This window comes from Pogona vitticeps, chromosome 6, assembly GCF_051106095.1.
Source record: "Pogona vitticeps strain Pit_001003342236 chromosome 6, PviZW2.1, whole genome shotgun sequence".
Lineage (NCBI taxonomy): Eukaryota > Metazoa > Chordata > Lepidosauria > Squamata > Agamidae > Pogona > Pogona vitticeps.
The window spans coordinates 28839959-28861471 of NC_135788.1; the positions used below are offsets into that span (position 1 = coordinate 28839959).

General features: G+C 38.6%; 1 protein-coding gene across 8 annotated transcripts in view; it reads right to left on the bottom strand.

Moving 5' to 3' along the window:
* The window catches only part of THSD7A (thrombospondin type 1 domain containing 7A), a 349546-nt gene that overhangs the window by 49377 nt on the left and 278656 nt on the right, over positions 1-21513 (bottom strand). For all 8 annotated transcript variants that reach the window (XM_078377154.1, XM_073003242.2, XM_073003240.2 and 5 more), the window contains 2 exons: positions 10970-11164; positions 7171-7434 (listed from right to left, as the gene is read on the bottom strand). In XM_078377154.1, coding sequence (XP_078233280.1) covers positions 7171-7434; positions 10970-11164 — 459 coding nt within the window. The remainder of the gene's footprint in view (positions 1-7170; positions 7435-10969; positions 11165-21513) is intronic.

Consider the following 21513-nt stretch of genomic DNA (forward strand, 5'->3'; position numbering starts at 1 on the left):
ACCAACCACATTCATACAGTTGAAAAAAATCTCTAATACTAACAGCAAAAAATCTATCATTTGTAATTGTAAAAAAAAAGCGTGCTTTGTATTATTTTATAGTTTATATTCACTGGAAGCCGCCTAGAGTGGTCTTTTAGGACAGATGGGCAGGGTATAAATCAAATAAATAAACAAACAAACAAACAAATAAACAAACAAACAAACAAATTGCAATAGGAAACAGTAGTCTTGCATTCGCTCTTCGACAAGATGCATGGCTTTCTATACTTTTAGGAGATTAGGGGATAGCTCCTAAGCGCAGGTTTTGTTCTGTGTCCCTAGGAGAAATACCAGGCCCTCTCCAAGCAATAGAGTGATTTTGGATGTTCCTGTATAAAAATAATTGAGCCTTGTTAGAATTGTAAACTGTAAGAAACTCTAGGGCTAAAATCCTATACACGCCCCTGTCAGTAAGTCTCATTGGGGGCATGAAGACTTGAGTCCTGAGTAAGCCACAGTATTGCAATGTAGAAATATCCATAAAACTCCTATCCAAAAGCTTCCAATTCATAAACAAAGCTTTCTTAAATGTTTGTACAGTGTCATGCAACTGTGACTCATGATGAAGCTGGACGCCTGCGAAATTGCTTAAGTCTTAATTGCAATGGAAAATACTCTGAACTCTGACCTTTTGACCCCAACGCTCTCAACACTTGAGGAAAGCATCCATCATGTTGCACACATTTAGGCCAAATGTCCCTCTGTATTTCGGTTTAATAACACTCTAGGCTCACACAAATGGATGCAAAGAAGCAGAGGAAGAAAAATGACAGATACACAGAGGGACAAGCAGCAACGAAGACTCAGACAAAAGAGGAAAAGAAATATATAGGTGGGAAAAACAGATGCATGGTAGATTTGTCATCCCCAGGAGGGGAGGGGAAAAATGTACAGCATAATTACACTCTTGAGAGTATCCCAATCATAAAACAGAGTACAATAACAAAAGAAAATATCAAATAGTGGTAGAATAGATATAAAAGAAATGGGGAACTGAGTCAAAGGAGAGAGCACACATAATCTAAAATGGGCTGTTACACCTATTCATATATGTCAAACAGATCTGCATGTTTTTTCTTATAAAGAATAGACCTTTGCACATATGTTCGACATATATGAATGAGGATAAATATGAAATACAGCTGGCTAGCTGTTTCTTAGAATGACCACTCTGGTATCCTGGCATACTTATAAGTTCTGAAAAAGAAAGCATCCCAAACACAGTGTCTCTCCCACAAAACTTACTGTGAAGTTCTTTACATATTGATTACTTAACCATAATCAGCTAATAATATCAAAATCTGGAGGAAATCATTTGATTTCCCATATTCTTGAGTCAACTTTTTTTTATAAATTAGATCCAAGTCAAAACAGAGCAACCATTATCCAAGCATTTTAAATAAATAAGTAATGAAATCAAACAAATAAGAATTTTAGAAGAGATATTATTTCCTCAGTAAAACAAAAATCCTTCTGGTTATTCATATACAATCTGACAAAACTGATGAAGCTAGAGGATGTAACTCTTTCTGAAATAATGGGTGACATCAACATCCACATTTTTACATTTGTAGAAACAGAAACTTAGAATTATGACATCACATACTTAAAAACAGAAGCTTGAAATTACAGAATATTGAATGTCTTTTTTTGTTTTTACTAAATGTAAGAGTAACTGCATGGAATTGATCTTGTAGGTTTTCATGAAGGACACCGCTTTTTGAATTTTCCTTGACTTTCAAAGGTATTTACAATCTAGCTGACAATATTTGTATTCATGACTATGTCAGAAGTGCCCATGGAATGATGAATTGAACAACAGCATGTGTTTTATCTTGTTTTCAGGATTAGCCTCTAAGGCTTCAGTGGCACACAGCCATTGATCTTCTGTATCAGCAGTTTGTTTTTTCTTTACTGAAAAAAAAAAAGGCTACCTTAGTTTTTCATACTAATGGATACCTCATGGGTCATGACTCATTGTGAGATTAGAAGTAGTGACACTAGTTAGAATGTCAGCAACATTTTACTTGAATATCACATGTTCAGATAATGAATCATCTCTAGACCCATATGAGTAAATACAGTTTCTCTTTACTAAACTGTTGCTGAAAGCTCTTATCAACATTACCAAGCACACTGCTGGAATACCTCCTTCACTATAAAAGATGACACAATATAATTGACTCTATCAACTAGATCTTACACACATTTTTCTGGAAATGCCATTACTTTGATAAAAAGTAAAAACAAGAAAGTAAATCTAGGTACCTCACCCCAAAATTAACTATTAGGCAACATGTGACTTTTAGTTGCTTGCCAAGGAATATGGGCAGGATCATAGCAATCAGTGTAAATGTGAAAGGAGTGATGATGTCCAACATGGTCTCGCAACATAATCCCTCTCCTCCACTCACCAGCTTTTGGTTCCTCACTGGCCTCACACCGCTGAGCTCTTTAAGAAGGTCCAATACAGATTTTAATGCAAACAATAATAAACTTAACAATTTTAGTTATTTTCTTTTAAAACTGCAGCAGCAGCTACAGCTGTGGCAGATTCCGGCGCCTTCTGGGGGCATGTCATTTAAAACAGGATGCTAAATGTGATGTCTCATATAAATAGTGCCATTTCTCAGGACGTAGTTAAATTGATTTCAGTAAAATGGGTCATTGAATAGCTTTGTGGGTCACGAAGACACAGAATGGTTTCACAATAGTGGTTCAAGCAATGTTAATTATTAACAATAATTATCTAATTGTTTAAAGATAATAATGCTGAGAATCTTAATATGTAAGCACATTGTTGTCAGGCTAGTATTTATTAATAGTCTGTTAAATACTCGTAGCAGTAAATGATAAACAAAATGAAGGAGAGAAGTTAAATACATCAACGGTAGTAATATGAAAATGGAACCAAAAAAGCTGTTCTGAATTTCCATTCTACTTTGCTTTCCCATCACGTAGCTATGGGGTAGAGTATATAAAAAGCCTTCTACATACAGGGTAGAGTACATAAAAAGACTTTTTAAAAGGATAAAAGTATATACAGCAAACAATAAAGTGATGACTCCAACCACATAGACTCCTTTACAGTATTTGAGAATTTATTATCAGGGACACCAGCAATTAAATAAGAAATTCAGTACTTCATGTGGATCTTCTCAACAGCTGTGCTGAAAATGCTCACCAATGTGCAGACATTCCCCACTAATCTCCCTGCCTAAGCCTTATAACCACACAGAGCTTTGTAGAGTCAGCACAAATCAATGTATCTCATTTAATTAATGCTAAAGGGGAAAATAATCTCACACTAACAAGGCAGCAGACAAGTGATCCTGGACTGGTTGGCTGTGCCTGAGGTCTTAAAAAAATAAACCAACATGAAATAAGGAGTGCATTATGACCTATATAAAAATGTTCAATCTCTGTTGCATCAGAGTGCCGACCAACAGGAGTCACAAGAGAAGATGGTCATAATCCTCAAAGGCCCTGTTATACAACATGGCCATGAATTGCAGTGATAAAAGAGGTTCTGCCATCATTTGCTTTTGGGAAATGGCTCTGGTGGTATCTCAAACCAATTATTATATTAAACCAGTCATTCTTGACAGTCTCAATGACTACCGAAGTTGAAAATGTGCACTGAGCAAAATAAATGGCCTATATTTTTAACAAATTGGGATATTTTAATTACCAAGTATTATACAGAAAGTACTCTAAATATTTTGTGGTCAGTTGCATGCCCAAACACTATTACATATAAACAAAAGGTTATCTTGACATTTATTGCATCTGCACCAAATCCCAAGCTACTTTATTTACTTTGTACCATCCCACTCCACAAAACCCCCTCTGATTGCACCCTTAGGTAATACGACCTGAAAACAGATCACTTTAATAGAAACAAAGTATGTCCTGAATCTCAGGATTACCTACATACAGCTATCAACTGTTGTTGTTGTTGTTTTTAATACATGACCACACTTGATTGCTTTACAAATTGAATTCTCAATAATGAAACAAAACTACCTAGGTTTGAATGTCTCGTCATAGGGTTTTTAAGAAGATATATTCAGAAGCGGTTTACCATTGCCTTTGTACAAAATGAACAAAAGTTAGCATCACTGCTTAGGCTAACTTTTCCACATACTAAGTTTTCAATATCTGATTGTTAAATTGTTAGCTATTTGGGGTACAATAAAGGTAAAATCTCTCATGGTAACTAACAACTAGCTGAGGGCTGAGAACTGTAACTAATTACTGTACTTTTTTTAAAAAAAAAATCCATGCTATTGGGCACCATAATAACCTGTGGTAACTTTCCTCAACACAGTACTTTCCAGATATATCGAACTGTATATTTGACATTCATGGTCAATGACTGCGAGTATGACTTACACTGTAGGTCAAAACATCTGGAAGGTTGGTCTATGATAAAATAAATGTAAAAACCATTATCCTGCCACATTAATACTCGTCTCCCACATCCTACTTCTTGACAAAGACAACTGTGCCTCCCAAAGATGCACAGGGCCAGTTCTGTCACATGTTGGAGCCACATTTCTTAGCATAAGAGATAACGTCAGAGCAAGGGCAGTGACAAGTCCATAACACCATGTCATACTCAGTCATTTGCGACTCAGAATTATGACTTCTTCACTTCAGAGTCTGAGTAACAAACCATAAATTACAGAGATTAAGTTCTCCTATCTTGCATTCTGCTCTTCTGACAAACAACGTGGACACACTCTGATATAATAAGATGTTTCTTGTGACATTACAAAACACAGTAATTCCATCAGGCCACTGCCCGTGCTGTCTGCTCTTGATGACATGGAATAGACAATCCTGGTTTCCCATCAATTTCTTGGCTGTTCACACAAAGAACAAGCCTTCAAAACCCTAGTGATTGGCATTGGGCCTCTTTTGGTCTGTTGGACTCAAGGTCTCATATTGTTCCCTTTGGACTAAGGTTGCTCAACTTTTTATAAGTTGCAGACAAATTCCTTCATACCCGAAATCTGTTTAGGCCTTATAGCTCTAATTAAAATATTACAAGAATGATCACAGAAATGTGTGGAAATGGTTCGGAGTATCATGGCAACAACTCAGCAATGGTTTCTTATTGGGAATAGTAAGAAACACAGTTAACCTATTATGCATAGAAGCCATAACTGTTTTAAAATGGAGACCCAATATCTCCTAACAGGGCAAAATATGAAAGCCAGAAGCCTTAGTTGGGGTTCATTCCTAGAGGCAAAGAGGATTGGAGGTTCTAGGCTCAGATGTGCTGTCCCATCTACGGTATCTCTACCAGGGCTTTGCTCACAGGGCAGAAGTATCAGTAGATATGGCTTTGTACTTGTTTCTTCCCTTCCTGAGTTTTGTTTGCAAAATTTACTGGAGATCTTTTTAAAAAATGGTTCCCTCTCAATAAAAGTTGCAAATAAGACCACCAAGACACCCAGTGTCGTAATCCATTAAAAATGGAAAAACCAAAGTGCTCTTTTTACTTATCTGAGAAAAAAGGGCACCTTTATTTATTTAATTCAGTTGTTGGCTGGAGAGCTTAGTGGTTTAGTTATCTGGCTGTGAAGCCAAAGGTTGGGAGTTCCCCTCTGTGCCTCCTGTGAGATGAGCCAGCCTAGGTGCCCTTGGGCACAGTACCAGAAGGGAATGACAAACTACTTCTGTAAATTCTCTATCCGGAAAATCCTGGAAAGGATCACTATAAATCAGGATTGATTTGATAGCATCTATTTATTATTATGAATACCTCAACTGGGATATTAAAATATCAAATACAGGCAAGCTGTGAACGCATCTCATGTTCAGATGTGGCATCTAGAGAATGGGTTTCAAATCTGAAAGTATCATGCTGCAAGTTTCGTCATTTCTAATTGTCAGAGAGTATGAAATGGAACAGGAAGATCTGCCACAACATGGTATCACTTGATCTTTTTCAATGTAAGGAGCTTGAGAGGGGAGAAAAGATGACACTGGGGCCCTGTCTGCTTTCAGCTAACAAACACCATACATCTGCCATAATATGGTACTCATAACATTTTTGCACATAGTATCCATCACCCTCCATGCTGTTGTTCATCAGCAAATTACATAATAATGGCCAAAATCCTGTTGCACAGTTCTACCTGTGCAACAAGAATGACATCAACATCACCAGCAAATTGCCTTCCCTTTTCAATGTCACGGTGTATACAGTTCACAAGCAATTTGACGAAGTTGTACATGCCCTGCAATTTAGAAAGGACATTTTAATTAGCAATGAAGTCATTTTTGTTGCTGAGGCAGAACCCACCCAACAGGATTTTGACTAGGATCTCACATACTTCTGATCCTGAGATAAGCCTTTTGCCAAATAAAAAAGCACCACACATGTATTCTTAAACAAATAATACATCCTTAAACCATCCTTAAATAACTAATTTTTTCATGTTCTCATCCTCTTGTTTTATTCTACTGCCATCAGGGCAAGTCCAAGATAGTTTGCTGCCAGAGTCAATAACAACATAACACCTGTTCTCATTCCATGAGCATAAACCAGTTGGATTTGCAGTTGAACTTCTCTTAAGCATTGGTGATGGGAGAGGATCCTCCACCAGAACAGACAGCAATGGGCTAGCTTAAAGGCTAAGGCACCACAGCACACAGCTCTGTCGTCCAACACACCCCTATTGCCCACCAGCATCTACCAGCCGTGACAAGCACCTCACTTTGCCTAAGGGAAGAAGCAAGTCTGAGTACTACTATTAGTATTACTAGTGTACTATTTTTACTAGACTCTGCAGTTACAACTAACCAATTTGGTTGATCCCAATTATAACTAAATCATGATCCTGAAATATATATGTGTATATTTTTGGGCACACATACATATACAGAAGCCTACTATCTGTACAAATAATGTTTAGAAAGATACGGTGCTGCCCTGGGTTTGAGTGAGAATTTCTTCAAAATGCATTGGCTTTGAGCCTCCTTTTTGAGGCAGCACAATATTTTTCAAAGCACAGATCCTAGCAGGGACTCCCTCCCAGTTCTTTTCATACAGCTCCACAACACACAAAAATTAATGATTCCCATTGAGTAAAAAAAGGGGGAAAATGTAAATACCATGACTGTTGCATCGTGATGTTTCAACGAGCCGACTGTTCTGGTCGTAGCAAGCCATGGCTTGGTAGCGGTAGCCTTGGCCGCATTCCTTGATGTCTCCTTGCACTTTCATTCCAAGCAAAATGTCCACTTTGCCCTCAGGTAAAATACAGTCGGACCAATTCCCCACAGGCTGGGCGTTATACTTGTCACATGGACAGAACTGGGTCTCTATCAGCGGATACAGCTGTGGGTTTTTGCATTTCTCCCTCTTCTTACTTTTCCCTGGAAGTGAATAGAAAGAGGTTCAGATAGTGGGTGGAGTTTTTTGTCATCTGACCTGAGGGCAGAAAATATATTTCATCAAATTTCTATACAGACCCAGCCGAAACAATTCAAGAACGTATTCACAGAAGCACCGAGCTTTCAAACATGGATGCAATAGACCAGGTGTTAAATTTAATGGGCAAAGCCCAATCTTTTCCAGAAGTCTGCATATCCATCTCAAAGACAAGGAACCTTCACAAACCACCACTTCCAGCTAGAATAGTAATTTTTACAACTTCTAAGCAAATTAAACAAAAACAGTCTGGCCAAAGCCCATTCACCGCAAACAAAATAAAACCCAATGTTGTTAATTATGCATTGTCCTAACGCAACAGTAAGCTGCCTTAGAGAATATGCGGCCACTCTCAAGCTTCATGCATGATACTGTATCTGCCCAACTGCTTTTGTTCCTATGTCCAGCAATATGCTGACAGTGGTTGCTGTTGCCCTAACTCAAATGACAAAGCCGATTCACTCCTTTGTGCTTGGTACCAGAAGTTCTCACCCTAAAGAGAAGAGAAGACTAGGCACACAATTGGCTTTTAGAATCTGGACTTTCAAGCCTATGAGACATCAGCACTCGCCCTGACTGATGGGTGCCTGTCTCCAAGTTCTATAAATCCAAGTTTCCCGCTGATAATTTTGTACCAGCTGTGGATCACAATCATAACGTTAGGTGCCAAACAAGCATTTCAAGCCCTATTCTTATGTGTGGGCACATAAAGTACAGAGGCACTCTACAAATGTGGAGGTCCTGGTAGACCTACAGAACACTCTGCAAGAGTACCTGTACCATCAAGTGATGTTGAGACGTCCTGAAACAGAGTGTTCTAGCAGCTTGATGGGGTAGAATGACTTTGTATCCATGAAATCCAAAGCCTCTCTATTCCTTGGAAAATTCCCAGGAATGGACTGTTCACCTACACTTACATTGAACTGGCACAGGTATATTTCTTCCTGTTGTAACCACTGGGGTATTCAATTTCGAGTAGACATGGTCTAGAGGGGCAGGGTATAAATTTAATAAATAAATAAATAAATAAATAAATAAATAAATAAATAAATAAAATTTCCTTTTTTCCTGTCTGCAACTGTGTGCCCTTTTGCCTGTATTTTATGTCTCACATAAAATCATTGAGGCTCCCATACTAGCAACAAAATATACAGCTGCCGTCAGAGTCTATTGTTCCCTATCTTGTGTTCCTCATTTAAATAGGTTTGGCCAACTCCCCCCCAAAAAAGCAAAACAAACTCTTTAAAAAGTCTCATTATTTGAAAACATTATCACCTAAATAAATCTAAATTTGAAATCGTTATCTACCCTGTTGCCTTTCCCATAGTAGCATAAATGGATGCTGCAACATTTTCCTTTGTTTGGAAATATACAATTTTTATGAGATGTTATAAGATGCATCTCAGAAAGATAGCAGGTCATTAAAACGTTTACCAGTATTGGACAGCGATGGTCAGCATAGCCTGGGTAACTCTTTGTTTTGGGTAGACTAGTGGCTCTCCCAAATACTCATGATTTATTACTGTGCCCAGAAAGGAAGAGGTCCAAGGGAAATGATAACACAGCTTTTCTTGGACCAGCTTCAATTTGGGTTAGAAAAAGTGAAGTTTTGAGCTGTACAGAATTCTGCATTAGGCAGGTATTTCATATTTCACATTTAGCCCTTTAATTTAGTTTACGTCTGCCTTTTCCTGGATAGAATTTTTTTTTAAGTTGTCGGTCTATTCCCAAGACAATGAATATGCATATAAGTCCTGTGTCCAATTATGAAATTGTTAACGTGTCTATCCTACTGAAACAAATCCATCCGGTAACAAAAACAAAAAAAGGAGGACTACATACTGGTTGAAAGCCAAGGCCTTCTTCAAAGGTTTTGCACACAGGCTGCAAAAATCATATTGACTTATTTCAGATGGAAGCAGCCAAGCAGTTCCCAGGATCGTAGATCAAGGTATGTAATCACTGGCACAATCCTAGTGGTTAGTTATGCTGGCATAAGTGCAATGGGGTAAACTGCTGCAGCAAATTGCCACTAATCAAGAAGTCACTGCTTGTATCCCTCATTATGTAACAATCACTTTGGTTGGCACTTGGCCCATGGGGAGGCTCACCACACGTACGTTGGCATTCGTAACCAGTAGGAATCTGGCCCATATTTCTAAAGTTTTCAGCCTATCAGAATACATAAAATCTCTCGTTCATTGATTGTAGTACAGTAGTTATGAAGTTGAGAGTCCCCTGGACTGTAAGGAGTTCAAACGTATCCATTCTGAATGAAATCAACCCTGAGTGCTCACTGGAAGGACAGATCCTGAAGCTGAGGCTCTAATACTTTGGCCATCTCATGACTCCCTGGAAAAGACCCTAATGTTAGGAAAGTGTGAAGGCAAGAGGAGAAGGGGACGACAGAGGAGGAGATGGCTGGACAGTGTCATCGAAGCTACCAACATGAATTTGACCCAACTCTGGGAGGCAGTGGAAGACAGGAGGGCCTGGCGTGCTCTGGTTCATGGGATCATGAAGAGTCAGACATGACTTAATGACTAAACAACAACAAAAGTTATGAAGTTCCATACAAATATGTACATTAAAATATCATGACTGCCATGAAAAATAGCTTTGCCATCCACTGTCACGCATATCCAACCCTTCTGTAATGAGTGCCTACCAGACTGCAAGCATCGTTTGTAGCTATCATCTAAATATATACAGCAGATGGGACATAAATTCTCTCTAAGGCTGGTCATAACAAATGCATAGCAAATAAATGCCCATGTAAGACCTTAATTCCTCCTAGGTCACTGGAGTATTTCCAGAGAGTGACTTTGACATTAAAAGGATGCCCCCCCCAATGGTATAACCATTTGGGCTGAGAAATGATGAAGCAGAGGTTAAATGCGAATCCTGATAATATACATTTCTAACCAGGTGGACTAAGAAGAGGTTCTCAGGATATTATATATCATTTATTATATCTTTGATTACCTGGAATATATGCAGCACTTGGAGCAGTACAGGTTTATAATTCTTCCAGAGTGTAAATGTCTACCCTTCCATATGGGCCATTTACCAAAATCCACAAACATGGGTGATACAAGCAGTTCAAAAGACAAAACAAGTTTTTCTGACCCATTTGTATCTAGAGATTTCTGGCTGAAAACTTTATTCAACGTGTGTAGCAATAGTTTCCCCATCTGAGAGCTCAGTCCTATACATATTTACCTATTACTGGGTCTCAGACAACCTGGTAAGACTTACTTTTGAGTAAATGTATTTAATATTTCCCTGTCAGTCACCATAGGGATTTTACCAACTTATGTGAGGCAAATCCAGATCTAATCAGAGTAGACTCTCTGAATCAATGTCATTTATGATGTTTATGATAGTCTGTCTCTAGAGTAATGTCATCACTGATAACCATTAACAACCACAGTTGCAATGCTAATACCACTCTTTCTCTTGGCATTTTCCAGTTCTTACCAATCAGAATGCGTTTTCTTGATCTTACTGCTCCACAATCCCCATTGCAAGAAGAGAACTTTGACCAGTTGGTTAATTGACAGTCGTCTTGGCAAGGGATCTGGCAGGGTTGTGTTAAGGGTGGTAATGAGCCTGCATGCTTAAGGCATTCACCAATGTCAGCTTGTCCGCCATCTTGTTTTCGACAAGTAATTGCTGGAAGTAGGAAAGCAGAAAAATACACACCATAATTGGTTGCTATGTCTTTTGTTAGTCAGACAATGAAGCAGCTTAACAGAATTGCCCACATTTGACTTTGCATGCTAGGCACTATGTTTAGGGATAATATATCAGCTGTTGGGAGCCTGGACACCATGGATTTGTTTCCACATTTTAAGAATCACAAAATACTGCACAAATCACAGATAATTCAGAGCAGCAATTGACGTGAACAATGTGGCACATAAATACAATGCAAGACATTTTAAGAAGGAAGGAATAATTTCATCCATTATTACACACCATTATTCTATATAATTTAAGTGCCATTTGTTTGCTAACCCCATAAATAATGGGATTTGAATCAATTCCTTCCTTAATTCTAAATATACTATACTTGTGTTTGTGCACATTTTTTAAAATCTCAAAAGAAGTAAAAACTCCCCTTGAGAGGTGTATTTCCTCCACAGGAAAGCAGGAAAATATGTATATCAGGAAATATTTTATATGTTGAACATGACATTAAACTTCAACAAAAGACAAAATATGTTCTCTCCAACAATAAAAACATAAAGGAATTATAATGGAACAAAGCCAAATAATGCATTTTAAAACAGAAACACCAAGCTGTAGATTCTACAGATGGAGCTGAGTTAGCCTTTTGTGGAGGGTGTCTATTTTTACCTGAGAGTTACAATTCACAATGCCAAAAAGTAAAGCTGTTTCTGACTAACAAATTCTGTGAGCTAAATCTGAAACGGGGAATCTGTGGTTCCACGTCATGCAGTCTATGGCAGTTATAGCAGCTCCACCAGGGTCTTCTTCCACATTGAGCCTAGCCTTGCTGTAAGAAAGAGTGAGGCATATGCCTCAGACTGCAGATTCGGAGTGGCATGAATGGACAGAAAATTGTCGATGATTTAATCTAATCACATTTTTCTATCTTTCTTTAAATTATGAAACAGGGGAAAAGTGGTTTGAGAAATTTTCTGCCTCAGATACCAAAATATTGTGGTTGCTTTGGGTACTCGGTACCTTGAATTGGAGGGAAGCAGTACCATTGTTTGTTGCTCTGCCTCAGGCAGCAAAATATGCTGGGCCATCCTTGTTCCTTGGCCAGAGCAGGGGCAACAAATGACTGCAAGTTACCGAGTTAGTGTAGATATTACATGGCTGGAGCTAACTTGCACAAACCAGTGCGAATCAAATATCTACATCAACACTGTAATTTACAGCTATTTGTCAGCAAGGCCTAACACCATTTGTGTCAAACCAGCAATAGGGGTTTAACTATCATTCTTTTAAGGTGACATAAGACACTTTTTTGTGTCTGATATGTGATGTTTGCTCATGAATGGCAATTGTGGCAAACTGAAGGTGAGCGTGTGAGTGTAGGGTTTCTCTCTTTTGAGTGAAGAGATGAACATATGGGAGAAAGAGACATTTTAGAAGCGGAGTGATAGAGACATTGTGAAGGGGACATCTAGCCCTGCCCACTGTTAGCATACAGCTCCTGACAAACTTAGTCGAAGACAATATGCTTCTTTTTGGGGGTGGGGTGGATTTTGCCTATGCCTGCCCCATGTAAAATATCTCAAAAGAATCTCTGAGTGCATAAATTACTTCATGTTTTTGGTCAACAGTTTTGCAGCCTCATCTTAAGCCTCTTTTAACTCAGAAGAAGCCCCAGTGAATTCAACAAGATCCTCAAACTTTGCAGGGAATTGCACTCTGAAAAGAAGTGGCAAAAAAGAAGAAAAATAATCAAACTAGGAGCTTTAAGATGAAAGATATAAGTGTTGAAATTTTTCAGCCTTGCATGCTGCCCCTAGCAGGTGTGGCTGGGAGGGACATTTCTGGGCTGGGTGACTGCCAGTCATTAACTGCATTAACCAATAGTTCCTTCCTTGCCTCTGAATTCGAAGGTAGTCATGCCTCTCTACTAAATGCTTTACCTCTCTCCTTTATCTGGGGTCAGTCAGTTTGTTGAAAAAGTGAGTCTGTTGAGGCGTGTTGCTGCAGCCATGCTTGTTAGTTTGCTCTTATCTACTCAACCGTGTGTAATGAAACTTTTTATTCTTTCCCCAATTAATGCTTCAGAGTGAGTTATTGAGACAGTAAGTGCCAGTTGATGAGAAAAAAAGTTGGACTACTCTGGGGAACTTGAAACTAATTCTGCTTTTCTGCTGTGCAGCATAGAGATTCTAAAATTCAAAACTCTGCAACATGAAGTGGATATTTTATTTTCTCCCTACTACCAGTAAACTAGTGGTACTGAACATCCTAGCAAATTTATGGTCCTGATTCCTTGACAACATGTTATTCATTTGTAGATGAGGACTTCAAATTTCAAGTCCTAGCTTTGAGCCTCAAAGTTGCAAGGGAACAGCAAATACTATTTCACTATCATCACTAAATTCAGTTAATTAGCTAGAGATTCGTTATTTTTGATGGTGTGGTGTTACAGATTTCATGTGGCCAAAGATACAACATGTGCACAGTTAAATGGTAAAATGACAGCTATAAATGTAACGCTATAGGAGTCTAACCAAGAAAACTATGCAATAAATGTGCAAGGCTGTTTAGTGGCCCACAAAGGACTCTTTACAGACAAATATGAATGGAGAGTCATGTACTGTCTCTGCTGTTTCTACATTTATATCTGATAAATACAGTTTTGCCTCCAAGGCATAATCTGTAATGGTGTGGTATAAAGAGGACCATGAGGAATTCCAAGGGCTACAACAAGAAAAACGCTGTTACTTCCGCCATATGATCTTAATTCAGAAATACTTTCACCAGTCAACACACAGTTACTGCTACTAACAGAACAGTTGTCATAGAGCAGAGGTGGGAAACATATAGTCCTCTAGAGATTGTCCTACTGCATTTCGCACCAGCTCTAACCAGAAGAACCAATGGTAAAGGAGGTGGGAGCGAATGTACAGAAATACCTGGAGGAACATCATGTTCACCAATTGTGGTTACAAGAAGTATCTACCATCACAATCCAATTAGTTCATTTAAATAATCCAAAATACAATGCAACCATGCAGCAACATTGTATAGCAATAATAATAATAATAATAATAATAATAATAATAATAATAATAATAATAATAATAATAATAATAATAATAATAATAATAGTGATGATGATGATGATGATGATGATGATGATGATGATGATGATGATGATGATGATGATGATGATGATATGCATTTCTGCATATGTCTGTACTGCTTTAAATAACTTTGAATGGTTTATTTAAATGGTTTAACTCAGAGTGGGCAGATGTTCCTGGACTGTAACTCCACTCATTCTTTGTGCCTGTCAATGCTGGCTAGAGCTGATGGATCTTAAACTGCTTAAGATGGTCTTGTTTAAACTGTTTAAAATTAGTCAATTGGTTGTTTTAATATCTGAATCACACCCTGTGTTTCTCGGATATAAACTGAATTAGAGGGCTGGAGAGCTCAGTGGTTTAGGTGTCTGGCTATGGGGCCAGATGTTGGGAGCGCAATTCCTCCCTGTGCCTCCTGTGAGTACAGCCAGCCTGTGTGGCCTTGGGCAGGCTGCCCAGTCCCAGGACAAAGAAGGGAATGGCAGACCACTCTGAGTATTCTCTACCTGAAAAATTCTGAAAAAGGGTTGCCATCAATCAGAATTGACTTGATGACACATCTATTTTAATAAAGAAAAATAATAAACATAGAGGTAGGCACTCTGCTGCTGTGTATCAGAGTACGTAGCTGAATTCACAAAAACTGGGTTCCTGCAGTTAGTCCCGGAGGTCTTCCAAAAATCACCTTGGTGACAAAGAGAGTGTTGGATATGAAGGATTTTCTCGTGGGAGATAGAGCAGAACCTTCTGTAAGGGAAAATGGAGTGTGGGTTGGGGATGTGACTCTCCCAGCCTCTTGTTTGCAGAGAGCAACTAAGGAGTAGGAGGAATCCTTTTTTCCTCCTGGCAGTGAGATTTCTCTGTGAGAGGTTCCCCCCCCCAAGAAATTTTGTGGGGTTTCTCAGAAGGTTTATAGTCCTTTTGCCCAGTTGCATAAAATTATTACAAAATTTCTACATTGAGAATCCCATGTAGGACAGATGTCACTGTCCTACATGGGATTCATATGGAAAGAGTACAAGAAACAGCAAGTGGCACAGAACTGTTACCATTCCTGTGCAGAATGGCATATTTCCTGTGGAGAATTTGCCAGAAAGCCATTAAGCTGTGCAAATTTGGCAGCTTAAGAAAAGAAAAATGGGCAAACAATGACACCGACGAAGCAGGGGAAATGAGACATGGGTCTTCATTGAAAGCTGGAGAGTCTCAGTGATGCGGGGAAAGTCTTGATGAGCTGTCTCATTATGCTGAAACTTGTACAATGAATAAAAATATTGTGTGTACCGGTCACATTCCTCATGTGGATACATATTAGTCCACATTCTCATCATAATATTTTCCTTAACACACATCCTAATGCAATTTAAGTTCTGTCTTTTTTCATCCAAACCCTGACCGCTTTCTTTGTGTGGTACAAATGACATCTGGGGCCTGAAATTAGCCACTTATTGCAGAACACCACACTAATAATTAATCACGTCCACTCACATACAATAGATTACAGACATTAGCAGTGAGGGTAAACAAATGTAATTATTCTGGATTAAACACAAATAATTGTGAAATGGTTTCTAAAAAGCACAAGTATATGGTTGCCAGTATAATCAAATTCAATGTGGGTTTGTATCAATTAACACTCTTTCCCTTGTTTAACTTTTTCCCAAAAGAGTGGTATGAAATAAACAACACTTCAAATTTTGTAGATAAAAAACCTTGATGTAATTAGAGCTGATAGCGTATCTTGAACCATGCCAAAAGAGGCTGATAAATTATTATTGTGGGGAAGCTGATAAATTATTATTGTGGGGATAATTAAATACAGAGCCTGCTGCTCTGTATGCAAATTAGTGTCATTTTTGTGCCTTTAAAAATCAACAATAAATACTTAAACATGCCCTGGTCATACACTGCCAAATTATATCATCTCTAAAAGAATAATATCTCTAGCTTACAGTAAATTAATTTCATTGGAAGGGTTGATGCCTTCGTAATGAGGCATTCTGTCAGATCTTTGTCATGCATAAATCCTTTTCTTCATTATCTATTTGTCACTCTTTCTTATGGTCCCAAACAATACCATTATGTGTCCATTGTTTCCTTTTATTGAAACACTGACTTTCGAGAAATGTTTAAGCATGAACATGGCATTGTAGGAATCAATCTATATGTTGCAGATCACCCATAATTAGAGCTGAAATTGTGTTCGTTTTTCAGAAATATGATTCAGATAGAACTTGAAATATTCAGTTTAAAAATTAGTTAAATATTAGATTCTGGAAATTTATTTTATTGGTGTTTGAGGTTTAAAAGTCGTAACATTTAACTCTATAAATTAGTGTTACTCGTGTGTTGATCAACATATTTGAATATGTATTCTCTGTGGATGGCTCATGTTTCTCACACTCTCCCTCTCCAAAGAATAAAAGGTCTATACTTCCCTTGGAAAACTTGTTTTATGCAATGTAGCCCAACCTTGATTTATAAACAGAACTGGATTATAACACTCAGAAATGTGAATTAAGACTGCCAGAAGTCTATTGTGTTTCTGAGATCATCTGGGAATCCAAGACCATGAAGTAGTTCCAGAAAATTAAGACCCCCAATTCTGTATGAAGAGCCAACTGGCAACTCTTACCTATATTTCTTTAACACAGCACTATAAGAAGTTATGTCTGGAAGTATATGGCTGATTAGAAACTAGCTTAAAGAGCCTGCCTATGTGATCTCAGGTAGCTACTGAAGTTATACAAACATCATTCCTATTGCACCCAAATCAAGTAGACAGCACTGTCCCATGAATGAAACAACGACAACAGCAGCAACAAAAATGGCTCCAGTATCTCACAGATAATGTTTGCAAAATATTATTAGAACTAAGCCACCATGTAACAACCCCTGTTCAAGATGAAGATGGGGTGATTTGCATGGGCCCTCATAGAGGTGGCTGTGTTAGTCTGTTTTCCTATGTGGAGAAAATAAAAAAAGATGGGAGAAAAACAACAACAGTGGACAAAATGTTTGTATTTTAAACAATTGTGATGGCTTTTAGCTAATACAATAAACCTGAACTTGAACAAAATGTTGTAGCACCTTAAATACTAAGAGATTTACTCCAGTGTGACCTTTCAGGAGTAAAAAACCAAAGATTAAAAAAAAAGCACTAGTTAGATGAAACAATCTGTCAAGCAGCAGAACACTATACGAATACAACCTACAGCTACAGATCCCACTATCATCATCATCATCACCAACACCAACACCTTAGAACTGCAGAGCTGGAAGAGACCCTATAGATCGTCAAGCCCAGCTCCTATCAAGGAAGCACAGTGGGGAACCGAACCCCCAACCACTGGCTCCACAGCCACAGGCAGAACCACTGAGCTATCCAGAAGATGTTTTGCAGTTTTTATTTTTCAGAGTTTTGTAATAGTTTAGTTGCTTGCTTTATTCATATCGGAACATTGCACAGTGTCTTTTATCCTTTTATTATTATTTTATTTGTTTTCTATGGGAATAGGATTTGAAATGGGGGGGGGGAATAAGGAGAATGGCTATGGGTGGGGGAAAGGTAAAATTCCAGAGAGTACTTTTACATCCACTTATACAATTGTGTTAAAAAGGAGGATAACAAAAACAATTTAAGAAATTTTACCAGAATTTCTATAGTTACTAGTTTATCCATTCCCTAGTTGGACCTTCACATTCTTCTTTTATGGAACATTGCACAATTTCAAGGCAATGCTTCAGGAAGTGAAGGATTGGCCAGCTGCATCCCCATTGCCCAGAGGATGCCAGAGTTGTACTCACAATGCATTTCCACTCTTTGGGGAGGCTCCTTCTGTAGAGTTCATAGTAGTTTATTTGAAATTTCTTGTAATATGCTACTCTGGATTATAAAAGTTGCTAGTAAATGTGCATTCGTACCACTATTCTATGTAAGAGGCATTCACAATTTTGTGGTTATTGTATGATGTTCTTACTTGGCAGGGTTCGAAAAAAGAAAGTAAATTAGTACAATATACATCCTCTCCCCAAGATCGCTACTGTAACAATGGATTACATGAAATAACATGTAACAGGCTAATCCAATTTGTAAAAAAAAATGCACATATTCTTTAACGAGCAGGAGGAACTCTGTAGGTTGGAGCACCTGGTACAGAGAAAGGCATTAAATCTCTAGGGTAGTTGCTGGGAGAGGGACCCAGTGACACCATCTGAAGCATGGGTGAGTTCTGGGATAACATGCCCATTCATCTCTGTGGTGCTGGGGAATGTGCACAGTCTCAGTACACTGCTGACAGAAAAGACTGAATACTTTATATGTAGAAAACCCTGGGAGGATTGCTTTTAAGTCAGGATTGACTTAATTTGTTGTTGTCATTGTTTACCTAGCAAACTGGAATATACTGTATATTTAAAATGTTCCGTCACTTCTGGAGTTGTGTGAGAACATCCACATTTATCAAAAAATGAACTTATGGAGATTAGAATCATAGAATCATAGAATAAGTGCGTTGGAAGGGGCCTATAAAGCCATCAAGTCCAACCCCCTGTTCAATGCAATTATAATAAACACACTGAAATGTTGTTGTTTTGTCTTTGCCCAAGCCATGCTTGCTGTTTTGTCCTCTCCTTTTTGCCCTTGTTCTGGACACAATATATTTTCCAAGCAAATCACCACTTTTCATGCAACATGCTCTGAAAAGGACTAGGATGTCCAACACAGCTGCTACCTTCTGCCACCCAGGTTTCCAGAAATAAATATTAAACCTCTTGATGCTCAAGACGAGAAGCAAGCAGATGTGTGCTCCTTTTCCAAGACAACTGTGTACTTGTTGGGGGAGGGGGTATTTTAATTGAAGCTAAATGACCTTCTTGCCCAGCTCTCTTTTGCATGCTTACATAAGCGATAAGCAGAGGAACAGACTCTGGCGGAGTTGCCAGCCTCTGCTCCAGAGAGGTTCTTGACCAAAATAGCAAGGCTTTTTGTAGGTCAGGCATGAAATGCTGTGGAGTGGCTTGTGTCAAGGGAGAACAAAATATGCACCACAGAGTACTAGATTTTGCTTCAGTCAACTCTGTCAGAGCACGTCTTACAAGATCACCAAATGTCACCCATTTTCAAGTCTTCTTGAGAGTACCAGTGGCTTTGGAGAAACGATGCTCGGAAGAACTTAGCAGAGCCTTTAGAACATAGTCAGAATCTGTGGAGAGGCTCAGAATACTGCATCTATAATTCATACTGTGTCCTGAATTTCTTAAAAGTGTGCTTGAGCCTCCTTTGCTAAACTATATCTATATAAAACTCAATCCTGTTTCTGATTAGAGATTAACATTGGTTTCCATGGTGCAGCACCTGTTTCTATTACTAACATGGAATAAGATTTGATTGATTTTGCTATACGGCTGTAGGGTTCTATAATCAAGGAACTGAGGTGGTGGAAGAAAATGTGGAAAAGAAAAAATGCTCTCGCTGACAGAACAAAAAGAAAATTTGCCTCAGTCTAAAGTACTGACATGTTTATTTCAACCGACATGATTCACAATAAAGGCTCAATTATACAGGGCAGCTAGAATCAGAGCTGCCATGGAAGATGAATCATTCTGCTAATTTTCTGATTCATGTTGGCACTTCGGCAGTCACACAAGCTCAGTGTGATTTAAAAAAAGTTGAAAATGTAAACATAGCAGTCTGTAATTATAAAAGCAAGACACAAGTTTGTTCTAATTATGTCTGCAAACTGACAAGAGCAGCCTCCTTCTGCTACTGATTTCTGGCTTCTTCCACCTCTATTTTCACTCAATTTCCAACTAAACTAGGATAAACTATGACTAAACAAGGAACACAAGACTGCCAACATGCACGACTAAGACATGTCCACCCCACTGCCAGCAGGAAAACCAGTGGGAGGGTGCTGTAGGATCCCAGCCTTAAATTATGGGATGGGGAGTGAAATCGCAGACCCCACTTGTGTTGTTCCTGACCTGTTTTTGTTTCAGTCTGTAAAAAATAATTCTTTGTATTATATTTCAGTGCTCTGAAGACAAGTGCCATATTCAGGTAAGCGCAGCTGCTGTGTTTGTTTCCCACATATGCCTCTGACCCTAAACTAGTGCCTAGAGTCATTTATGGCAGTTTCTACAACACTTTCCCCTTGAGTTTCTCCGTGCCAGGCTGCCCACAGCATCACATTACCAGTGCCGTTTACTGTCACACCACTGCCTATTGGGAGGCTTCGTAAGAGAGGTATGCAAGTGGAGCTGGACAGAACCATGCTCTCATGCCCTTTCTAATCTGGTATTAATTTTGTGCTAGGGATGTAAATCCTGGACTGTCTCATTCATGTGCATGAGCATGAGAAACCCCAGAAAATTCTCTTTTCACTGCCAAGAAAGTAAAATATTTTCATGTACTCTCACTGAGACTGTGAGGAGGCCAGCACTCGTGTCCATGGCAGGCCATCTGCCATCGCCCTACACATTCCTGAGATCCTAGGTGGAGTAGCCGCTCTGGGTTCTCAAGAAGGTTGGTAAGAAGGAAGCCAACATATCTTTGGGGAACTGAGAGACAGGCCTATCTGACAGGTCTATCTGACTGTGTCCTCAGATACTTCTTGCTGATTCTATAAAGTATGAAATCCTTAACACTTATAATATAGTATCAATTATGGATTTTTAGTAGAAATATGTGGCAGGAAGAATATAATTTGAATGGGGTTCATTGCTGTAAAAAAATAAAAGTCCTTTAAAAATATGTCTTAAAGAGGTGCTTTAAATGTAAAATGCACGAAGCTGGCATTCAAAATGTATTATACTGTCCACAATATGGTATTAAGGAAGTACTCCAAGGAATCATTTTTTCCAGCAACAAGCTATCTTAGCAGGAAGCTGAGTCAACCCATAGCTGTCTGGAGAAGCTGACATTGCTTATCCACAGGAAAACCAAAGCTCAGCGTTATCACTGTTTTGTTTAAGAAACACAGAGTGCATAAAAATAGAGATTTTCATCAGGTTTACAGAACATCTCCAAAAGGACGAGATCATCTCACTGAGATTATCTCACAGAGAACATCTCCAAAGAACCACAGCCACCTGCTTTTTGCAAATAAGTGGAAAGATGCAGATGGACTAAGAGTGGCCAGGAGATAACCATGGGAATAACATAGATAAAGTCTGAGAAAGATGGGTGAGCTATTCTTTTTTAGAGAAAATAGTTTTCTG